We start from the raw sequence: 18,268 nt of genomic DNA, 5'->3' as shown, positions 1-18,268 counted from the left end.
CTTTTATAGCCATTATGCCCTTCATACAACTGGCAGCCGATGCGGTCGTGGTGCAGCGGTAGGGTGATCGACTCCTGAATTTTGTGGGTTGGATTCCCGCCGTGCCCGCCAAGTGTCCTTGGGCAAGACACTGAACCCCAAATTGCCTCTGGTGGAAGATTGGCCCCAGTGTTTGGCAGTGGAGCCACCCCCAGCACTTTGGGCCTTCAAGGAAGGTAGAAAAGCGCTACATAAGTATACGCTATTTAACTGCATTGCAGACTAAATGAGATAACATTTCCTGGGAGTCAAACGCAGTTGTCAAGCAGCTGATCCTCCTCTTTTCAGTAAAACTAGCTGAAACCAATCTAAACGTGTGTGCTTGTAACATTTAAAAATCAGTGAGGTTTGGTAAAATTTTGTAGATTTTATCTGAACTTAAAACTGAACTCTAAAATATTGTTTGTCCTGCTGTCTGTGAAACTGAAAAACATTCATAGCCAATGGAAAATCTCCTTCCTGTGAGAGTTTCCTTATGCTCATTCTGTCATGAAAGCACCAGCCCCCACCCCCCAAAGAGAAGAAGTCTATCCAGCTCCTACACACTCAGCAAGCCTCTTCCACTTCTATTTTTTTTTACATTTTTCTTGCTCCCCAGCTGCTAAGACCCTTCCCTCTGAGCGTTTTTTTTTCTTCTTGCCTCAGCCAGCTGTAGCCTTCTCCCCTTCTCCTTGTTGTTTGGTTTTTTGAAGAAGAAATGTGCTGTTCGGTGGGCTTTGCCCGATCCCTGGGCCTGGCCCTGCTGCCGCTTGCCCTTTGCTGTATTGTGGCCAACCTGCTGCTGCTGTTTCCAATGGGAGAAACGACCTACATTGAGCAGAATCATCTGTCAAGCTACATCTGGTACTTTGGTGGACTAGGAGGTGGCGGACTCCTGGTAAGTAATACGTCAGTTAGGATCCTGTGGACTACATTTAGGATTAACTTGAAGATCAAATTTTAAAAATCTGATTAGGATTTATGTTTAGCTTTCTACCAAAGTCTTTCAGCTGGATTTTCTGTTGAATTACTGAGTTTCTATCAAAAAAGAACTTTTTCAGTTTTGGCTTTGCATGATCATTAATGTTATAAAACACTGTTTTAAAACTGGGAAAAACTTACACTCCTTAAATTTGCATGTGATTATTTTATACTACTTGCCCTTTCTAGGAAAGCCTCCTCATAACTTAAAGTAATCCTAAAGAAAGAGGATGACGATGTCTGGAAAGAGCCACAACCCACTGAAGAAAGAGACCCACTGAAAGGAATGTAAAAGATGTTCAATCTGCGTCTAGAAACAAAATTGGGGGGAAAAAAAGCAAAGAAAGAGCTTCTTTGAAAAGGATTTGAGCCACGTGACCCTGGAAATCTCCGCTTTACAAGCCGTGCACATTTTTGTGGTGATTGAAACATCACTTTCTTTGCTGGCTTGTTCTACAGAGTTTGTCACGATACTTTGTGAAATTTGACTCATCTATTTGTTATTTTACGTACGTTGCTTTTAAATTGTCCTTCTCGTCAGTTAATTTATGTCTTAATAACATAATTTCTATAGTAAAAAAATAGCTTGTAGTGAATATTTTCTTTTTAAGCACTAGACAGAGGGAGTTTAAACTCGGAACAATAGTGTTTTGTGTGAATTACAGTTAATCTGTCTGCTCTGCCTGCTGCTGATCGGATGGGTTTATGTGAGCAAGAAAGAGCTGTTCTTTTCATTTTTTCCCAGGAAAGTCTCTATTTAAATTAGACAAGATTACAGTAAAACACTTAATACACGAAGACTCACTATATTGATTGTTTCCATTGCTACAGGGTGGTTGTATAACGGTGTTGGTATCAGAGGCAACACAGTCTTCCTATTCTAGAGGAATCACTGAATAGAAAGAAAAAAAAATCACAGAACCTTTTAAAACCTTCATAAGTGCAGAACTTAAAATTAAAAAATGCCCTTTGACATTCGCACAATGTAAAACAAAAATAACAGTTGTAAACAGAATTTTTCTGTTTTAATCACACTTTTCCAATTATATGTTTAGCAGCTTAAAGTACTATTTCAGGCAAAGAAACTTTACATATTTATTTTTATTATGAGCAGAATGCATAAGGTTAACTTGCCACCGGTGTTTTTTTTTTCTTTTTTGTAGAAATGACCAAATTCCAGAGAAACAAACAGCAAACTGAGACCCTTTAGAAACAAATCTATCTTTAGTCGCCACCCTTCCTCTTTCTTCTGCTTCCTTCCTTCCTTTTTCCCACTGTCTTCTTTTCTTTCTGTGTCATCAGTTTTTCCTTTAGCCTGAGCTTTGGGGTGACATCCCGGATGTGAACATCTGAGCAGATGTGTGTGAGTCTGTGTGCGTGTGTGTGTAAAACCTTGGGAACTTTCGTCCTCGTGTGAGGATGTAATTTATTGTCTTTGAGAGACAAAGAACAGCAACACAGGAAAGACAGATTTGTCAGCACACCCGGGAAGAAAGAATAAGCCCATAGTGTTTATTTTACTTCTTTTATTCTTTTGTGTAGGAAACTAGATTTTGTTCTACTCATACCTGTGTAGTTCTGAGTATTATTATTTTGGCTGAGACAATCTGGAAGCATTTGGTGTAACTTCTGTTTCTGCCTTTATTACTAGAGTAAAAAATTAGACTTGAGAAATCATGTAGCTGTTACAAACACAGACCTACTGGGGAAAAATGAAGGAATCATTGGTAATTCTCCAATAATAAATGTTTTTAAAAATGATTTTCAGATTCAGGACTGTCAAAACTGATTTTACTTTTTGTGTGTGTTTTTGCATAGCACAATGAACACTGATATTTCTTATTCTGGCTTTTAGAAAGATATTTTAATGTCATATATCATCTTCAAAACTTTTAACCTGCAAATATTTGGTATAATTTCTGTTTCTGCCGTTATGACTTTGATATATAAGTTGAACTTAAAACGTGAAAAACAAATAATGTAATTAAGATGGTATTTAGGCTATTTTAATTTAGCCCTGTAGTTCAGAAAGTTAGCTAGTTGAACAAAGCTTACAGTGTTATGCTACGTTCATGTGTCACTGGACATGTGTCCCACGTTCAAGAACGTGCTAAACGTGGGTTCTTGAACATGCTTTTTTCATATGGTGTTCACATTCGACTGTTGTTACCCAGTACTAGCACACCTACCTCTAGTTAGAAGAGGTCTGGTGCGAAATGTTGAAGCTCTATTCTGATATATGAAGGTCTTTGTGTCATAATTCTAACAAGGCTCCAATCACAGTTATTCATTTCTTCCTTTCAAAATTTCAAATTGCTTGCACTTCCATTAATGAAAATGGATGCCTTCCGTTGGTCACTACCAAACCTGAGTCCCTGATTGGTCAACTGGTTTAACTGTCACCGCTCATTCAATGCACTTTGCATGTGGACCCTGAAAAAGGACTTGATCACTCGTGTAGTGATCAGGCATACACATAAATACAAGTCTATGCTTACATAGAATTTTCATTGGAAATGGTCGCTTGAACGCACATTGATGAGGGCGGTGTGAACGTAGCTTTACAAGTTTAACATCCATGGAGATATTTTTGTGCCACCATATTGCAAATAAACGTCACAGTTTTGAGATCAAAATTTCCTAAATTGCTAACAAAATGTAAAGTGTTAAGCAAATATTTAATATTTTAATTATGAAACTATGCATTTTTAATCTTAAATCTTTTGTTCACAATATAGTGGCACAAAAATCACCCCATAAAAATATATATGTGTATAAAGGCAGGTAAATCTTCACTTTAGTTTTACATCAAAGTACAACATTCAAAAAAGGGCAATGTGCACGCAGTAAAAAAAATGAACATTTTCACTGTTAACATATTATTCTTACAACCCAAGTATGGATGTAGATGACTGGATGTTTACAGCTTTTTCAGTAAAAACTATCAAAGTAAGGCAGGATCACAGTGTGTAAACCTAACTCTTTCAGGTCGCAATGTTGGACCAAAAAATGTCAAAAACAAAAACATCAAACTTGTATTTAAAGTTTTTCTTAAAAGATGAATGTTTTTGCCATTCCAGATGCTGATTCCAGCTGTGGTCTTTATCACTCTGGGGAAATGCAGCTGCTGCTGGAATGAGAGCCTAATGGTAAGAACTGTGTTCAGAAAGTACCGGAAGCACATTCTTGACAGTAAACAGCCAGAACATTCTGGCGTTGTCACACACAAAATGTCATTTTCTGCCTATTTTTAGCTGTTGTTTTGATGCACAAGTATCTTACTGCAATGCTGATGCATCTTTCTATCACTTCATGTTCACTGTTTGGAGAATTACACTAATAGTAGTAAATTAGAGCACCAAATCAGCTCTGCTTCCTTATGAGACAACAGTACTAATACGGCGAGGATTATTCAACAAGGGTCCCATTGTTGGGTAACACATAACAGCGTGAGCCCGGCTAAAACTCATTCTGGCAACTGACACAGCTGCACTTGTGTGTGTATTAGTGTGTGCGTCTAGCAGCTGCCTCTATATCTCCAACATGTACAGGATAAGTGAAACAGCCAACATCGATTCATACAGTCACAATAGTACGCCCTCACTCAAGCAGCCAAACATGTGCTTGTTCTGCTTAAAAATAGCTGTGTGCGGTTTTGCTGCTCCGCAGATGTGTGGGTCGGTTTTCGCAGCTGTCATTGGCCTCGTGGGTTCTGGATACTGCTTCATCATATCAGGCCTCGCCTTGCTGCAGGGTCCCAACTGCTTCACCTCACTGGGGTGGACATACCCCTTTTCCGACCAGGGTGGCAGGTGAGGAACACTTGGGAAGATTGTGGAGCATTTCAACAAAAATTGAAGCTTTTTCAATTGACTTTTTTTTCAAGTAATATTTCTATGTATGTGCACAATGGGAACATAAAAATGCAGTCCAAGTTAACCTTTAGTCACAAATAAAATCACATGAATTCAAATATTTTGTATAATTATAGGAATGCAACAAATAATATAGTGATAACTTGATAAGTTATTTTTCAGTTTTCTTTAATTTAAAAAAGTAGCTGTTTTATATTTTCAATGAGTCCTTGTTAATAATTATAATTTTAACAAGAGCAAAATAAAAAAATAAAAAGCGATGGCACAATGTTCTAGTGAAACTTTTCTCTCCACTCTGTAAGAGAAAGTCATAATATATTTTTATAGATTTGGGCAGTCACAGATTCAGCATGTTATCCCCGTGATAGTAACCTTTGTTAGTGTGATTCTGGCTCTCTTTAGGAGTGATCATTTCATCTGTGTAGTTCTGGGCTGTTCCCTCACTGTTCTCAAGATCATTTAATACCCCATGAGATAAAATGGTTGGCCCCTGGCTTGTTAATGATCTTGTATTTCTTCTATTTTTAAAATAATGACACAAACAGTCAATCTTCTCCACAAGCTGCTTGTTTCTTTGGAGATTAGTTCATCCCAGTCTCGTTCAGGTACACAGTCCTGTCTCTGGTGTCCTTTGACAGCTCTTTGGTCTTAGACATGGTGGTGTCTGAATGCTTAAGGGTGCAGACTGGTGTCTTTTGTACAGATAACCTGTTCAAACAGGTGATACTAATCCAGGTAATGAGTGGAGGTAAGAAGATAGCAGAACCTGTAACTGCCAAACACTCTACGAGTCAGAGATACTGTATATCTTATCAGAGAAAACGCCTAAAGTACAGACAACAAGGAATTTTTTGATGGAATGCTAAACCATCGCTTTAAGGTTTTAATCTCTGATTATTTAGACCCAAGTCTGTTGAGAAAAAACCCCGACTGGAATAAAGACAAATTAAAACACGACTGGAAAAAAGATTATCATAATTTTTCTTCCAATAAACAAAACATTGAACTGTTCAAATTTGTCTATCAAATCTTTTAGCATTTTGCCTTTTAGAATATTTGAATAAACTCGTTCAAATTTTATTTAAAATTTTCATAAATTAAGTTCCAACAGTAAATGTTTATCGAAATTCAAGCTTGAAGCTTAACAACCATACTTCTATTTATCTTTTAAAATGTTTGACCTTTGACATTTCTGAAGCAAAAATGTGAACTCTTTGGCAACGCTTTGCTGCACTTACATAGGTTTAGACTTAAAAACTGCATTATGCCTAAACTAACCATGATTTTAGGTTTTAAGAAAGTAGTAGTTTAGAGTATTATAAGACAATGCAGTCATTTCTAAACTGGTTGAGGAGTGTTCTGTGAAACGAGAAGAACGTACAGGGCTGTTTAAAATTGTACTGTCTTATTTTTCCATCATGATAAATCCATATCATACATTAAGTTGTAACAATTTCATTTGTAACTTTGTGTTCCAGCTATCTGCTGCAGCCAGAGTCTTGGTCCAAGTGCCACCAACCCGTTCATATAGTAGAGTGGAACATAACTCTGCTGTGTGTGTTACTGGGTCTGGCTGTGCTGGAGTTTGTCATCTGTCTCTTACAGTTGGGCAACGGCCTAGTCAACGCCATCTGTCGACCTTGCTGCTACAAGCAGCAGTACAGCCTCAATGCTTAGAGTTGTCACTCATGCAAAGTGTGCGCAACAACCCTGCCTTTTCACTGAAACCCACACACACCATTTTTTAAACAAACATCAGCTGCGTGATGTTGTTTTAAAGGTTTTTAGGATTAAAACTGTCATACAGTCAGAGGTAAAACGTGTTCTTGATCCTTCCCTATACTGTTTAATGGACTAGGCAGTCATTTCGCACTGAAGTTTGAGTTCAAAATTCCTGTAATTAAACATAAAGTGGGTCTTATTTTTTTTAACTGCAACAGTCTTTTATACCTGCGTTGTTTGTATACTTAAAAAATCATGTAACTGTTGCAAACGCAGACAACTTTGGTAACAAATGAAGGAATCTATGATAAAGTTGACAAAATGTCAAAATGAATTGTACTTTTTGTGTGCTTTTCGCATATCTCAGCAAACACTGAAGTTTCTTATTGAAGTTTGAATGTGTGTTTTTGATGTAACAAGTAAATGTAAAAGGTTTTTTTTAGATTGATTTTGGGATAATAGTCAATTTTAAACCAACATCATAAATATTTACTTTTAGTGGCATGTTTTTTTATAATGAGTTTTAACTGTGAACTTGAATAAAAGAAGCGTTCCCATTTTCTACATTGTGTGTGATTATGTTAATATTGCTTTAACACTAAGTTTCAGTTGAAAGATTATCAGTGTAATACTTTTTTTAGTTTGTTTTGTTTTTATATTAATCTTCAAGTAGTTTAAACCAACTATTTTTTTTTTAAATATGTTGTTTCAAAATTAAACTGGTACATTGATCAAAATAAAAAAAGAAGACGTCCTTTGATAACTGTGTGCTGCAATAACTGTTGTGCAAGTTGGAAGATTTCATGTGCTGGAAATTCCTGAACTGTTTATTGATTTGTTTCAAGTACCGCACAGAGTTAAACAACCAGAAATTTTGCCAGATAGGATTTTTCTTAAACCTTTTAGAAATTCTTATTTTTAACATATTTTCAAACTCTGAAATTAATCAGATTTTAAATGTACAATTAAGTTATTCATGAAAACTGACTTCCAGAAGCAAAACCAACAATAAAATACTATTATTATTTTATTTATTTGGACCGCATCTTTGTTAATGAGATGTTTACTACAATGACCAGATCAGAAATAAAGCTTTTTTTTTTTTATCACAGGTTGAATTTAATTAGCTTTTTTAAAATTGAACATCTAATGATTATGACAATTAATCAGCTCGCAAACGTCATGGTCATTGATTGTTATTTAAGGTTGGCTAACGTTTTTAAAATTGTGAACAATTTCCAGAAGGAGAATGAGTTTCAGGATGAATGTTTGGTTTGTTGCAGAAAAACAGTCTGTTCATCTTAAAGTTCAGTTCACTTATCACACTGCTGCATGTTTGCCTCCCAGTCTGACGGTCAGTGACCTTTTTTTTATTTGTTCAGTCCTAACAGCTAACTGTGTCAGTATAAAGACAAAGTACAGAGAAGGTCTGAGGTTTGGGGAGGCTGAATGACCACCTGTCAAAAGTGTGACCAGCCTCATTATCTTCATCTTCTGCTGCAGTGTTAGAATAAATCCTTTCATTATTTGGAATTAAACTTCTGAAAATGCACAGGTTTGGCATAAGAACTCTGTTGCTCTTTTGTTGCACTGCAATATGTGTTTCTGGGATGAGAAGAGAGTATTTTCTCAAGATAGAAGAGGTAACTTGGAACTACGCACCGAGCGGGATGAACGTTATTCAAAACAAAACACTCCAGGAGGATGAGTAAGTACACATCAGAGCGAGGAATCTGGAATTATGAAAATGTACTTAGTAGTACTTCAGTTTGAATTAATTTAGGATTTGACTGAAGAACAAAGAGTGTAATATATTCCTCTTTATTTTTATATTGTAAGATCTAACATCAAACGTCCATTTCCTGTCCTTTTGGGAGAAATGCAGATATACTAGTGTATATCATAAAGTCGTTTTTAAGTCAGGAGACTCAAGTTTAACTGGAAAAAAATGTATTGTAAGCATCTTGGTAATGCATTTTTTTAAATACTGTAACAGAGTCAAAGAAAAACAATAGTATAATGTACTCATGTACAGAAAACCATCTTAGATACATTACAGTGATGTACCAAATACTACAAACATGTAGAAATGCAGTTTTAGCTTTTCTAACAAGCAAACTGAGCCACATAAAAATAGAACTTTTACTGCTTTTTAATAGATTTATCTGGTTTATTTTAAGCATAACTTGTGAACCATACAAGACAAAAAAAGACTTATTAGGAAAGTGATTGCCTCCTAGAAAACAAATATTTTCCAAAAATATACACGTTCTAAATTATAATCTGCAAAAAAACTTGCATAACTTTCTTTTTTCCCCAAAACATAGCCTCATTTCATAGCAGCCTTATGCATGTATGAACTATATATATATATATATATATATATATATATACACACACACACACATGTCCACCCACATGGACTTAAATTTATGTAAAGAAGAAAATGAATCCCAAACAGAAATTTTAATTATGACCAATTAGTGGTAACTCAATGTATCTTTTTCTGTAGCACCAAATCCAAAAGCAGACTTCTACTCTGATCCATATTATAACTTAAACTCTAAATTAAAAATATGTTTGAGTATTTTTTGAGAGAAGTTTAGCACAAACCACATATTAAGAAAAATAACTGACAAATAATAAAGCTATAAAATAAAATTAGAAAATGCTCTAATGTGATTTTTTTTTTAAATTAGAGATGCTGCAGTCTTTTTGAAAAAGGGCCCTCAGCGAATCGGCTCCACCTACAAGAAGGCAGTTTACAAACAGTACAGTGACGCCACCTACAGAACAGAGGTGGTCAAACCCAACTGGCTGGGCTACCTGGGCCCAGTGCTGATGGCCGAGGAGGGAGACACGGTGATCGTCAATCTCAAAAACTCTGCCTCCAGACCTTACAGCATCCACCCACATGGACTGAACTACAGCAAAGGCAGCGAGGGTGAGACTCAAACACATCAGGGCCCGGGCCGAGTGTAGAGACTGGTAAACATATTCCTTTACTTGTGTGGACTTCTGCAGGAGCTCTATATCCAGATGGAACAAGTCATCTACTGAAACAAGACGACTCGGTGCCCCCTGGTAGAACTGTGACCTATGAGTGGACCCTCCCAGAATCCCACAGTCCAACAGCTGATGACAACAACTGCATGACCCGGTTCTACCACTCGCATGTCTGCACAATAAAAGACATCAACTCAGGACTCATAGGACCCCTTCTCATCTGTAAAAGAGGTATTCTGTTGTTCACAGAGGAACGTAGAAGCTGCTTCTGCAGAGTTCAGTAAACATTTTTAGCAAGAGGCAAGAAAAAAAACAGAACTTTATTTTAATATTTCATGGTAAAATATAGCAGAGAAAAAGCAGCATCAATATAGACTATACACAAAAAGGAAAAAATACTAAAAATATGAAAGTAACAATCTGAAACAGTGGCCAAATAGATCAAAAATGAAGATTATAAACATACACATCTCTTTGTTGGAGGCAAGTATGTTTGATTTTTTTATGAAAAGCCTTCTAATAAAATAACAGGTAAACAAAAAAATCTAACTACTTATTTTCCATTTTCAAACTGCTTTAGGACAGCTCCAGCTCGACTGTTATGAAGATGGAAGAATAAAAAAAAGCATTATGTCTCTTTTACAAATGAGTAAACAGTGCTTAGTACTTTGAAAAACTTTTTAGAAATAGTTTTTGGCAGACTTCTGACCAAATACTGCAATTTATAAAGGGAATAAAGCAAAAATAATGTATCCATTCTTTTAAAAATGTTTTTTACATGAAGAAAATACATCTCGAAAAAATAAGAAATGACCAAAATACATAATGGTTACAGTTCTTGCACTTGTGCAAACCTGCTTTAAGAAATGAATAACAGAGTATTTTCTCGCCCTGTTTAGGAACTCTGGATGTACATGGGGACAGATCTGCAGACTACACCTACGCTCTGCTGTTCATGGTGGCGGATGAAAACTTCAGCTGGTATCTTGATGAAAACATCAGGACGCATATCACCAACCCCGTTGGAGACCTAAAAGACGATGAAGATTTCATTGAGAGCAATAAGATGCACGGTTTGTAGAGGAGGAACATTTTTGTATTACTCGACAACTCCAAGACGCACCGACAACTTTGTGTATTTTTTGTAGGAATAAATGGCTTTCTGTACGGCAATCTGCCAGGACTGAGCATGTGCCAAGGTAACAAGATTCAGTGGCACATGATTGGTTTAGGCAATGAGGTAACATGATCAATAACACAGTATTGGTTGCATTTCTAATTAACTGCTGTAATAAAAATATTGCTACCACGTTACAGGTGGACATGCATTCGGTTCATTTCCACGGTCAGATCCTGACAGTCCTGAAACACCACACGGACACAGTCAGTCTGTTCCCGGCCTCCAGTTTTACTGCTGAAATGGTGGCAGACAATCCAGGACACTGGCTGCTCGCCTGCAACGTCAATGACCATCTGATGGGTGAGAGGGATTAGATGTTGCTCCTCAACAAATAAAACAAGCAAAAGTTACACATTTTGTTTTTATATCGTGCACCAGCTGGAATGCAGGCTCTATTTGAGATCAAGAAGTGTTTTCCTAATGTCCATAAGCCACGGCCTTACGGCGAGCTCAGACAGTACTTTATCGCTGCTGAAGAAGAGGTCTGGGATTACGCTCCAACAGTCCCAAATGACGGGTGGGTTACTTTACATAAAAATTAAGAATAAAGTTCATTTTATTCCCTCACTTATTTGCTTTTTTCACTCAGTGAGGCACAGGAATTTGTGACCAAAGGACAAAACCGCATTGGAAGTCGCTATAAGAAGGTTCGCTACGTGGAATACACTGACAACAGCTTCATGACGAAGATGCTACGCAGCCCAGAGGAGCAACATCTGGGAATTTTGGGTAATCCAAACTGGACATTAAGCAGATAAACTATCTGCTTTCTTAGCTAAGATCCACTTAATCAAAAATCATCAGAGTTGACTGCATCTCTTCCTGTTCTCTTTAAGCTCCTGACTCCTTCAGTCAACCAAAGAATAACTGTCTCTGTTTTTCAGTTTTTCATCTAATTTGCATCTTCATCTAACTCTGATCTACTACTTCTAACTAAAGCAAAGCTGTGAAATGCAGGTCTAAGAAGATAAGAACTAGAAAAAAACACAAAATATTGCTAAAAGAATCATAAAAATGTTAACTATCTAAAAGAAATTAATACAAATTAAAGTGACCACAATGTTTTTTTTTACTATTATATTTTAAAGGAATAAAGCTGTACAGCCAATTTATACTTTAAAACCACAAACTTTGCATAACCACTGATATTAGACATTTTCTTGAAAACACAGAAAATTCCTATGGAGTATTTTATGAAAATTAAGTTAAGCTAAATTTAATTTACCATAAAAAAGACCATTTGAAATCAAACTCTTCACAAGTTCTCCATGCTTCTGTGTCACTTCTTCTTCTTCTCTTGAATAAAACCAGGCCCAGTTCTGCGCGCTGAAGAAAAAGACACCATCCGGGTTGTTTTTAAGAACAAAGCCAGCCGGCCGTACACCATACAGCCCCACGGAGTGCAGTACAGTATAGAACAGGATGGGACTCTCTACTACAATGAACTTGAGGGTATGTTTATTTCAAAAACACTGAGAGAACATTTGAGTCATTTTTCAAGCATATTGTATTAACTTTGAATTGTTCTCGTCAGAGTCGTACACAGAAAAAAAACTGAGAGAGCTGAAAAAACAACCGAGTGAGTTCAAATCTGTTTACCATTCAGCAACTAAGATTCCCTCTAAGAAATTAGCAATGAAAAAAACAAAACCTTTGTAAATGTGTGGCTGCAGGGGTGGTGACTCCTCCACCAGCGGCTTCGGTCAGACCTGGGATAGTGTACACCTATGAGTGGACAGTACCTCAGGGTGCAGGACCTGTGGAGGGGGAAGCCGACTGTCTGACGTACCTGTACTACTCGGCCGTTGACCCAGTTAAAGACACCAGCTCCGGTCTGGTGGGACCTCTTCTTATCTGTCGGCCGGGATCTCTGAAGAAAGGAATACAGGTTAAGGGAGATGCATTTAATATGGTTTTTCTGTATGGTTTTTTGCCCTTTTCCAGTCAGGGTTAATGCATTTTGGAATTATTTTAGTGTTTTTTTATGTGCCTTTTTTATTGAAGGGCAAAATATTTGTACATTTTTTGTCTAACATCTGCCTATTGTCCACCTTTGTGTTTTCAACAAACGTATTACAGTTAAGAGGTCACTCTGACCTGTTAGTTAAGGTGCATTCTTACAACATGGAAACAAGTTTTTCAGGCATGGTAGAAAAGTGGACCCTGAACACTCCTTGGCCCAAAGGATAATGTCAGGAATTCAGCAAATTAGCATCAAGTTTGAATTAGAAAACCCCCTTTAAAAAAAAAAAAAACGTAATCGCATTTTTTTTCTCTTATCATAGCAAACTTTTGAACCTTCTTATCAGATTTTGAAACCAAGACAAAAAAAGTTCAAAAACCAGCTCATAGCAATTCTCAGAATATTAAACTATTTTGTTATATCTTTTACGTGTCACACAGAAACACTACAACAAAGAGTTTCACCTCATGGCCACGGTGTTTGATGAGAACCTCAGCTGGTATCTTGATGAGAACATTCAGACTTTCACCACGTCTCCCAAGACGGTCAAAAAAGAGGATGATGGCTTCATGGAGAGCAATAAGATGCATGGTGTGTGCAGCCTCAGACATCTCAGCTTTAATTCAGTTCACTAACTCCGTTTCACTAACAGCCACAATTTTAACTTAGTTTTCTGTTAAAGCGTATGCATGTGTTTGACTGCACATTATGAGAAAAATCAGTGATGCTGCTGTGATTTGTGCTTTTAGTGTAGAATTCAGAAGAAGCCATGCTTATTAAGAAAATAAGTATAGTAATGCATGACATGTTTAGAGTGCATGAAAGCTTTCGAATTAAAGTTTTACAGATATGAAAATAGTTGCAGTGTTTTAACATTACAGCAAAATTCTCTTTTATGCACTTATCTAATGAACATTTAGCCCTATTTGACATAAACTCTTTTTTTTTTTCCAAATATTCTTTTTTGTTCAGTTATTTTGGTCATTTTGAACATAAACTCACTTTCTATTTAATTCTTCTAGCTATCAACGGGTATGTGTATAACAACTTACCAGGCCTGAGGATGTGCAAAGGGGACACAGTCTCATGGCACCTGTCAGCACTGGGATCAGAGACGGACATCATCAGCTTTTATTTCCAGGGGAACCGTTTCATCTACCGGCAGAACAGACGAGACAGCATCAGCGTTTTCCCTCACATCTCACACACCGTCACCATGGAGCCAGACAGCATGGGTATGGATCTACCTTTAAAGCTCTATCAGGTCAAAAATCACAGCGCCAGTTAAAAAATATGTATACAAGCATAAATTGACATACTAAGCCTGGAAAAATCAAATAAATTGTGAAAATTGAATGGCTCACTGCAAGGCAATGTCTTTGTGTGTTTCAGGTCAGTTTGAAGTGGTGTCGGCCACTTTGGACCATTATCGTAATGGGATGCGAGCCAACTACACTGTGGAGAAATGTGGCCTATTTCAGCGTCAGGGTGAGGTGATGTTTCACTCAAAAACGTATTACATCGCTGCTGTGGAGATAGACTGGGACTACTCTCCAAACCGCACCTGGGAGGCAGAGATGTTCAGGGATCGCGGAATGAAGTAAGACTATTGTGGAAATATAGCTCTAATGTCTTTATTTTTTCCTGTTCATGAGAAAAAAAAATCGAATTAATCCAATCAAGCTTCACTTTAATAGTCTCTGTGAAAATGTATTTGTTCTCAAAATTGTTTTCTTTTTTGAGTAATACTGAAATCCAAGTAGGGTATTTAATAGTAAAAAAAATGTAAACTTTTATTTAGTAAAATTGATTTTCTTGTTTTAGTCCTGCCCCCATTTTCATTGATCCACAAGGAGGATTCATAGGTTCCCGCTACAAAAAGGTTGTATACCGACAGTACACCAGTGACAAGTTCACAAAGCAAGTGGAAAAAACACCTGACATGGAGCACCTCGGCATCATGGGTAAACTGGGAAATTCAAATACAAACATCGTTCAGATTACAAGTTCTGCTTTAGTTGTTTTCTATTCTGATATGTGTAAAACTTCCTCACTTAGGTCCGATGATTCATGCTAATGTTGGAGAAAAAGTTAAAATAGTTTTTAAGAACATGGCATCCAGACCTTACTCGATCCACGCCCACGGAATCAAGACGGAGTCCCCCGATGTCCATGAAACGAAAGCAGGTACATGAAGACATTAAGACGAGAGCGCCAACAAGACTTATCTCAAAACGATACATTAAAGAACATTTTAAAGGTTATAATTTTGTGTTAAATTAACATCAGTAGACAGCATGTCCGCTTGGACTTCAAATGAGCTTGACAAGAGGCCACAAACCCATAAACGTTAAAGACCCACTCCAATGAAAATGTAAATTAGTGGGAGAGAGTTTAAAGTCCTCCTCCTATGAAAATCATGTTCTTTTTTTGTTTTTAACATGTATGTGTGGCATTTTTCATATGAAAGAACAAATGTAATAAGAAATAATTTTGTTTTTGCATTTCCCAGTATTTCTCCTTTTAGATCACTGTCAATCAAACTGTCGCAGACGGGCTCCGTTTGAATTAATGAGCCCATTTTACGTCACGTAAGCTCTGCTGCACATGCACTAAACCCCTCATCTGACCCGGCTAGCGTGCCTAGCTAAGGTGCCGAGAAGAGGAGACGGCATCTTCCCATTAACTACAGTCAAATGAGCCGCCATTCGTATCATCTGGGTCAAATCAGCCTTCACTGGATTTTTTGTGTGAGTTTCATACAATACTTATGGTAGCAGGGCTGTGAACGCAGGAAAATCTCTGCAAGACTCCACGGACCTTCTCGATTTGACCACAGAAATGCAAACGGCGGCTCATTTGACTGCAGTCTTTTGTAGTAAGTTCAGTCCATGAAGCTCTTCACTTCCTGACATTCGGCTCAAAACGACATGGCTGGACATTACCGATATTGCTTGACATTATTATGTAGCAGCGATGAAGATTTACGCTAACGAGACACAGAGCTACCATAATCAGACATGGGGGATCAGGGGCAGGGCTGCTCAGCTCAGCTTCAAAAGCCACGCCCCCTCAGAGGAGATTTCGAAAACAGAAGATTCAGATCAAAATGAAAAATTGCTCTTTAAGACCTTTGGGTTATGGCATTTTGGTTAAAAACTTCATAATCATAAACACTACTGGGAATGTTTTTTTTTTTAATAAAAAAATTATCATGGGGGACTTAAAACAAAGGGATGATGGGAAATGAAGCAGGCTTACTCCTCGCGAACAGCCCCGTCCACAACTCAAACAAATTTCTGATAAACTCCAGCAAAAACTATGTACTACAAAACAACTGTTTTTTTTTGGCTGAAAGTGGCATAATCATAATTAGAAAACCACTGGGAATGCTTTTTTAATACATCAAAAGATGATTGGAGTGGGACTTTATAGACTTAAGACATAATAAGGCACAAATTAAAGCATGAAGTGCTCAAAGAAGTCATCTTTGTGTGGCTGCACTATATTCTCTGTCCGTTTAGAGTCATCATAAAAGTCTTTATGCCACAGGTGAAACTCACACATATACCTGGTACATCAACAAGAACACAGGGCCAACCGAGGAGCAGGAAGAGTGTTCAGTGTCAGCGTACTACTCCACCGTAGATGTAGCAAAGGTACAATGAATATTTTTTTTTTTAGGGATGAAGCAATACAATCATACATCTCCTCACAAACCACAACCCTCTTCCTGTTTGACAGGACCTGTACAGCGGGCTGATTGGTCCACTGGTGATCTGCCGCCGAAGCTGGGGCAGGTGAGGGGTAACAAGCTTGTTCAAAGTTCATTGTTGTGTTTGGATTTTTCCGTCTCAAGATGATCAACTTGCAGGTTTGGAAAATATTTTTTTCCACCAAACTTTTAACCATATTCTTTCCAGGACCCTCGGACTAAAGAAGCCAGTGGAGGAGATAGCAATGCTTTTCTTAGTTTTTGATGAAAATGAAAGCTGGTAGGTAAAAGTACTCCAATATAAGACCTCTTGTCTATACTTCATGAGGTTTCATTATATTGTTTTCATATCATGCATTGTCATTCACGAAACCTTTATTCACTGAATTTGGCTGCAATGTTTATACAAACTAAACAGTTTAGCAAAAACCAACCCAGTAACTGTTGTATTATTAATAGGTATCTTGATGAAAACATTAGAAGATTCATCAGAAACCCTCGACCAAACATAAAAGACAATGAAGACTTTATTGAAAGCAATAAGATGCACGGTAAGATGAAAACTTCATTAATTCTTTGAAACAGAGACCCAGAGCTTAGTTTCTGTTTGAAAATGTATTCTTTACCAGTATTTCTGTCCAAAAGCTGACATTCAGTGCCAAAAAATAGATACCAAGTGCTAAATACTCTTGGATTTCTTTTGTTTATGTGCAGCCATTAACGGTTATGTGTATGGCAACCTGCATTTGTACATGGAGGCGGGTGATAAAGTGTACTGGTACCTGATGGCAATGGGCAATGAGGTGGACATACACACTGTTCATTGGCACGGTCACAGCGTGGAATATAAGGTAAACATTTTAAAACTGATTTCCAAGAATTTAATGTAAACATAGTGAAAAAAATAATAACCAAAAACATTTTTTTTGAGAACTCATGAAATATTTTCTGCAGCTGGGAGGAAACCAACATCGTGTTGATTCCTATGAACTGTTTCCAGCCACCTTTCAGGTAAGAACTAAGTGTAAAAGACTTCATTTTGGTTCAACTGTTCATCGTGTTTGCTTAAAACCAGCTAAAAGTAGATTAAGCCTTTAAAACCGGAGCTCCAGTGTTTATGTTCTGTGACGCGTTACCAACCGTTTCTCCTTCAGATTCTGCTGGAATTACATTGATCGTGTTAATGGTTGAAAAGTTACAGTATGTTAAAGATTTTGTGTTTAAGTGTCACCAGCAACGCCTCAGGTGTTGAAGGGTTACGTCTCAAGTATAAATAAAAGATGAAACTAAGAAGTGATGTTTGTCATCTTTCCATGGTACAGACAGTGAAGATGCGACCGCAGTATCCCGGTACGTGGCTGGTCCACTGCCATGTTACCGACCACATTAAAGCTGGAATGGAAGCCATGTACACAGTCACTGAAAAAGGTCAGGGTCCTGTTGTGGAGGAAGTTACACTAAAATTAAGAAGAAAAACTGGAATAACCACCTTCCTCTTTCTCCTTAACAGCCCAAAGAAGTGGAATTTTTGGCTGAATCGTCAACAAAAATGGATCAAAGCAGAAGACGAAACGCTTTTTTCTCATCTTTCCTCGTAAGAAAGTGGCAAAAACTAAACTCAGAATTAATCAAATTTATGTTAAATAAATAAGTAATGTTTTGATATCTACATAGATGTTTTCAGAGCACCTGAAATACATTAAAATGTTAACAATTTTCACAATTCTTGCATTTTTGGGTGTACATTAAATCTATAAATAAAGAATTTGTGTCCTTCTCAGTTTGTGGATTGCTCTGTAGGATGATTT

General features: G+C 37.3%; 2 protein-coding genes across 3 annotated transcripts in view; both read left to right on the top strand.

Moving 5' to 3' along the window:
• Positions 1–7,160, top strand: part of tm4sf18 (transmembrane 4 L six family member 18) — a 21,030-nt gene extending 13,870 nt beyond the window's left edge. The window contains exons 1-4 of one of the 2 annotated variants that reach the window (XM_024278741.2): positions 269–916; positions 4,080–4,148; positions 4,669–4,811; positions 6,353–7,160. In XM_024278741.2, the coding sequence (XP_024134509.1) occupies positions 737–916; positions 4,080–4,148; positions 4,669–4,811; positions 6,353–6,551 (591 nt within the window). In that variant the 5' untranslated portion in view covers positions 269–736 and the 3' untranslated portion in view covers positions 6,552–7,160. Of the gene's footprint in view, positions 1–268; positions 917–4,079; positions 4,149–4,668; positions 4,812–6,352 lie in introns of those variants that run through there. The other variant, XM_036211579.1, reaches the window with a different exon arrangement.
• Positions 7,161–8,143: 983 nt separating this feature from the next.
• Positions 8,144–17,996, top strand: cp (ceruloplasmin). The gene is made up of 24 exons (XM_024278734.2): positions 8,144–8,304; positions 9,296–9,540; positions 9,621–9,833; positions 10,502–10,675; positions 10,751–10,842; positions 10,920–11,082; positions 11,161–11,299; positions 11,372–11,511; positions 12,094–12,234; positions 12,317–12,361; positions 12,456–12,670; positions 13,186–13,336; positions 13,768–13,980; positions 14,138–14,345; positions 14,570–14,709; positions 14,804–14,932; positions 16,298–16,404; positions 16,490–16,545; positions 16,669–16,740; positions 16,920–17,011; positions 17,175–17,311; positions 17,415–17,471; positions 17,783–17,888; positions 17,971–17,996. Exons 1-24 carry the CDS (start codon positions 8,144–8,146, stop codon positions 17,994–17,996), a joined length of 3,222 nt encoding a protein of 1,073 aa, XP_024134502.1.
• Positions 17,997–18,268: the final 272 nt, after the last annotated feature.

This window comes from Oryzias melastigma, linkage group LG4, assembly GCF_002922805.2.
Source record: "Oryzias melastigma strain HK-1 linkage group LG4, ASM292280v2, whole genome shotgun sequence".
NCBI classification, from domain to species: Eukaryota; Metazoa; Chordata; class Actinopteri; order Beloniformes; family Adrianichthyidae; genus Oryzias; species Oryzias melastigma.
Note: the sequence above shows the minus strand (reverse complement) of the source record. Positions and strands in the feature narration are given on the sequence as shown.